The 5,926-nt window shown below is 39.2% G+C and overlaps 1 protein-coding gene across 1 annotated transcript in view; it reads right to left on the bottom strand.

Annotated features, from left to right (window-relative positions):
- Positions 1-5,926, bottom strand: part of LOC102367958 (mucin-5AC-like) — a 69,510-nt gene that overhangs the window by 59,359 nt on the left and 4,225 nt on the right. Inside the window, exons 2-5 of the mRNA XM_025207895.1 lie at positions 4,131-4,202; positions 2,388-2,649; positions 1,921-2,035; positions 1,023-1,113 (exon numbers count right to left, since the gene is read on the bottom strand). Coding sequence (XP_025063680.1) covers positions 1,023-1,113; positions 1,921-2,035; positions 2,388-2,649; positions 4,131-4,202 — 540 coding nt within the window. The remainder of the gene's footprint in view (positions 1-1,022; positions 1,114-1,920; positions 2,036-2,387; positions 2,650-4,130; positions 4,203-5,926) is intronic.

Raw genomic sequence — 5,926 nt, 5'->3', positions numbered from 1 at the left:
TGCTCCACACAGCCACTGCTGCCGCACTGGGCAGCACAGAGGCAGTGGTGTAGCTGCCACACCGCAGCCTAGAGCGGCACAGGCTCTGAGCAGGTGGCCACACCAAACACTGCCTGGGAGCAGCGACGGGGTGCTACTTTCCTCTGTGCTCAGCAGCAGCTTCTGGGGAACAAGCTAGTGCTCAGCATGGGGGGGGGGAAGCGCCCCCCCCCCCATGGCGGGTGCCCCGTGCTGCAGCCGTTCAGAGCCCGTGTGGGGCTGCCTGTGCCTGCTCTCTGCTGCCACTGCTGCCCTGTGGCGGAGAGACCCGCGGGCCGTATTTTGTCCACCCCTGAGTTAGAGGAAAAACAGTGGATATAGAGGGAGAGATGACAGTGTAAAAAAATATGCAGATTGCAAGTCTGGATTTACAACGTGGAATGGTATTGGACTATGCAGGACTGTGATATTGTGCTGATGCCTGCATATTAATTATAGATTAAAAAATTGTTTCTAGACTTTACAAATCTAGAAGCAGCTTGCTATTAAATGTGACAGTCAGGAGCGTTTAAGACAGAACTAAATAGAAACTTTCCTGACCAGAAAATTATAATGAGCTGTTTTACTACAATTTATTGCTAACTTTTTGGTCTTGAGGATATATTTCTATACTTACTCATGCTAGACTATTCAATTTGACTCTCATCTAATTGATTATCAAATGAAATAAATACACCAGTGGCAGATAGGAGACATACAATTGTTTTTTAACATGGATAGTACACATACTTCATGTTTTTAAATGGCAATAAGCCAAATAAATATTAATGAAGTTGGTAATTGATCAGGGTATCCTACCTATGCATTAGATATAATTCAAGCCATTAGAGGTTGAAATGTGGTGATTCTCTGAGCAAGCCTGTCAGCAGGATAGAAGAGGAATGCTGAAGAGGCTCGACTTGACTGAACATAACAGATTGTTGATGCAGAGAATGGAGATGCTAGAAATCAACAATCAGTCTGCCATTATTTCTAACACTTACCGTTTGAAAAGAACTCATTGTATTTTGGAATGCCATTGAAGTCCCCACACAGCCCACAGGTCTGATTGGCATATTTCTCAGCCACTTCCAGCTGAAATGATGGAGGGAAAGTTGATAAAAGTTAATATACACATTCCAAAATGTATTCAAAATCAGTGAAAGCAGCTGCGCCAGCTGCACCTAAATAGTTTTTATCAGGGCTGTGTAAATGTTTTAGCAAACTAATTCAAGCTTGCCTGATAGAATGAAGACTCAGTTTGGATTTGATTTCTGATTCATAGAATCCAAGCTATTCATACAGACCCAGTTTTCACTGTAATATCTGTATTATATTCAGCCTCTTTCTCTTTATTCTTTCTCCAGAGAGCAAATCAAATCCACTGTGAAATTGAAGTCCTATGAAATTGGGATTCTATTGGAAAATAAAATTTGAGGAGGTAAGTGGCACCTGCTGTAATAACACTAACATGTTAATGATGTAATAGAAATGATTTTTTTCCATCTCATCTCCTTCCCGCAAGGAGTATGCTAGTAGCTTGCTTCAGTGGTGCATGAATGAAAGTAGAACTTTGAAAAATATTAACGGGGGAGCAGTGCCCCCAAAATGATGGAAATGAGTATACCCAAGGCTAGGCAAGGATTTGCAGTGTATCTCGATACTGCAGTGTTTAGGGCCACATATATATACAGCTTCTCTGTTGTGAACATGCAACTACTGAATTAGCACATCCATTGGCTGTTTGTATGCATAAATATGGAATCAGAATGCACAAATGGGTGTCCATACACAGTTTGCACTTGCATAAAATCAAGACTCATGGACAATTTGACTTTGAAGGTTTCAGTGGACTGTCTATTATTTTATGAATTCTCTGAAGCTTCGGGAATGCAATCTTACCAAGATACTGTCATCTTCATTCCACATGAAAAGCAAGCCCATTTTGGCGCTCACTTTTATATAGACATTGTTTTTCTCAATCAGGATTCCAGAGTGGCTATAGGGCAGCTGAACCCTATGAGAAAAAAAAAACAACAACTACAGGGTAGGTATTTTCTAACTATGAAAGCATAAAAGGAAAAGCTTGTTTCTGTTACCCTGCATTAATGTGAATTCTCCAAGAAGGAAGGCCAGGGGAAGGAAAAGGTGTTTAAAGAATCGATGAGCCCAAGCCACAAAATGTAGTTCTGAATCTGGACCCAAACTTTGCCAGAATTCAATGATATTTGATTTGAGCTTTTGGTTTGTGTCCATCCATGAGGGGAAAGACTACTATACAACAGACAGTTTTTATAGAATGGCACTGAAAATTTTGGCAGGTTGAGGAAGTAGCTATGTCTCAAGCACAGTGATGTGTCTAAACTTACCTATTGCTGTCCACGAGAACAGAATCCTTCGTTATTTCAGTAATCACACCCTCAAGTTTCATGATGATATGGCTGATAGTAGGAACATTTCTGATCAGAGTGCGCCTGATCTGGATATTAAAATCCTCATAAGCTGCATTGCACTGGGATGCAAAAATATAGTTGCAGAGCCCAGGGAAATGAAAGATGTCCCCATCAAAGGTTTTGAAGTGGAAGTTGCCCCATGTGCTGCACACGCGCCCATTGTGAGCAGGGTTTAAGGCTGTGGATTCAAAACGAACTATAAGAATTTTCTGCAAACTCCTTTATATCCTTCATCTCAAACCCTCATTTCTTCAGTTAATTTATTCTTTAATGCACCTTCGTATGTTGTTTATGTCTACCTAGCCGCTGTGAGCATATACTTTTATCTATTTTTCCATTCATCTGCTATTGTATTTTTTTACATAAGCACATCCCTGAATAAGACATGCACCTTGCTTTTGAAGGGCAACACGAAGAAAAAAGAAACATCCTTGAAAATAGGGGCAAGAGGCAGCAAGTAACTGAGTAGCAGCAGCTAAGGAACCCAGTGTGCTTGTTGTGCTGCTCCCTGAGCACATTCAACCTTAATTTTGTGTCCTTCCTTCTGTCTCCCCCTCTCAGCAGAGGCTTTCACAGTAGAAATTGCTATTACCATATTTCTTTGGTTATAACACACACCACAGATTTCAGGAGATATTTTTTTGGGGAAAAAAGATGTGTATTGTATTCAAGACAATACAATGATTTAACCTAGGTTGTCCTTTGACCAGGGCAGATCCAGGAGGGTTGTATTGCACTACCTCTTTGATTCCTGTCCCACCCAAAGTTTAAAGCCAACTGCTTGGGAGGGTAGCAGCATTTCTATTTTATTGCTGAGAGAGTCAATTTACTTCACAGCTCATTATCATTTCCCTCATTCCTGCTAAACTCGCTACTCCGTAGGTGTTAATGACCCTCTATTTTTTAACTTGCTTGATGTTTCACTATTCAAAGTATCTTTTTTTTACAGTTTTGCTGCCTGTTAGCCATTCATGGTAATGTCTCTTTTCTACTTTACAGCCCTGCAGACTACTTTTAGCTTTAGCTAGAAACCTTACTTCAGGTATGGTAATATTAACTGAGATATAGAAATAGCTTCCAGTGAAGTAGAGGTAATGTTAAGACTCTCAGTAAAGAAAGATTTTGTTTTATAAATATGAGATATATATTTATGACTACAGGACTAATGACACAATATCTTTTGACATTTTTTACCTTTTTTGCCTAGCTTGTGCTTTTTAACTTTTATATAATCTAACAGATTAGTGCACATTTCAATAGTTACATTTGTTTTTGCTTTGATCCTAAACTTTGAAAGATCAGACTTTGAAACTGAACAATATAGTGCTAGACGCCTAGCATAATAGTAAAGCAACTATCTTCTCTTTAACTGGAAACAATATGAGTTGTATTTTATATGTGATGATGTACCATACTGTCTGCATACCCCTTTTCAAAATCCTAGATCCCTTCACCCATGCTTTGCCTTTCCCTGTTGGTCTGTCTGTCAATTTGTGATTCAGACATGATATCATATTTTTCATTTATCTTTGTTCCTTCTCTGCTTATCTGTCCCTCTTCTCATATACCAGTCTCTCTTTCTGTTTATTTTAACTTTTGCATCTGCACCCTGTAAAAATAGATGACTTTTTTTTTAAACACTGTATTTGCTTAACTTACTTGTTATCACTGGGTTTGTTGTCATTGGTTGGATGATGGTCACCTTTCCAGGTGGAGTTGTAGCCTGAAAAGCTACAGGGAAGAAATAAAATAATAAAATAAAAGCTAGGCACAAAAGGTCAGAAAATTAACACATTAAATTTTGGATCTATCCACATCACATTTTCTGATGAAGAAGGGTAGGAACTGGCAACCCCCGCTTAGTGCTCATAATTGGTTCCTGAAAAACTAAGCGTTAAGCAAAATGTGTGTTAAGCAAAACTGGAAGTATTTGACAGCCCAAAATGGTGACCACAATTGTTTCCAATGACCCAAGATGGCGACCACAAGCGTTATAGTGAAACTCGCTGAGCACTAAGTGAAATCAGGTATTAATTTAAAATGAGCATTATAGGTAAAAAAAGCTAAGTGAAATAGCATTAAGAGGGGTTTCCTGAATTGTAGAAAAACTAGAAAATTAAAAGGTCTGATCCAAAGTCCATTACTATCAATGATGGCCTTTTTGACTTCATTAGGCTTTGGATCAGGCAAAAAACTGCCATTAAAATTTAAAGCCAGAATCATATAATATGACCTTTTTTCTTTCTAAATTTGACCCTTTTATGGTAGACCTCTAGTACTGGATATGAAAATTCACAGAGAGTATGGTTACAAATAAATTAATTTAACAGCATTTTAAAACTGGAGCTGCATATTAATAATATTGCTTCTTCTCATGGTGTGGATGAAGGGCTCAATTTCCCTTCTATTTTTTTCAATGGAAGGGATGAAATGAAATGCCATTCACATGGCAATACATCAATTAGGGGAGTTCATCTTGAATGGCATCATTCCTGTTCAGGCCCTTTGAAGTTCTTTCATTTAGACTCCTTGGTAAGGTCAGATCACCAACTGGACAATATTATTAAAGTACTAGGGGTCTACGAAGCTTCGGTCCCTGATTTGTTTCGGCAGAGATTCAGCCCAATTTGGTGGCTGAATCTCCGAATCCAAATCGAATCAGAGGACCCTTTAATCTCTCCCCCTGAGCGCTCCCCGATGGACCTGGAAGTGGACTGGAAGTACATCCGGTCCAATTCCGGGTTTGTCACTGAGCACATGAAAGGTGTTCCCCTACTCCCATGGGATGCTCCATACGCCCTAGCATTGCAGTGATGACAAGCCACGCCTGCTACCTCAAGGTACGCAGAAAACACTTTTAAAGCTGTGCCTATGTCCGAATTGCTGATTCTCCAAATCAGCATCGAATCTTCAGATTTGGATTTGGCCGAATCGAATCAGGGACAGTGATCCAAATCAATGAATCAAATCCCTGTCCCTGATTCAGGCCAAATCCAGATTGAATAGAGCCTGCTTTGCACACCCCTATAAAGTACCATTACTTCTGTGGAGTTCTGCCAGTTTATTTCATTGTGGGATCTGACTCATACATTTAGTTCTGTGCTTTGAATATTTTATAGGATATATGTCCAAAAAGCACCGTCATTTTTTTCGACCATTAGCTAATGAGCCTACACTTCAAAGAAGTGTCATTTCTACATCTTGAGAACCAAACATCATGAATGGCTTTACTGAAATCCTACAGGTACACCCAACTCTGAAATAAATATATACTATACAGGGTATATGCATATGCATATGCACATCATTTAAACATGCATCTTTTTTTTGGTCCTTGTTTGTTTGTTGAAGAAGTTTGGGTTTTTTTGGTTAATGTTGATCATTACATGTGTATTGTTGTAAGAAAGAAAATGTGGCCACATATATACAATATAAACTGGCAACATACTGTCTTG

This window comes from Alligator sinensis, unplaced genomic scaffold (assembly GCF_000455745.1).
Source record: "Alligator sinensis unplaced genomic scaffold, ASM45574v1 scaffold5_1, whole genome shotgun sequence".
In the NCBI taxonomy this organism is placed as follows: domain Eukaryota; kingdom Metazoa; phylum Chordata; order Crocodylia; family Alligatoridae; genus Alligator; species Alligator sinensis.
This window is presented reverse-complemented; position numbering and strand designations above follow the sequence as displayed.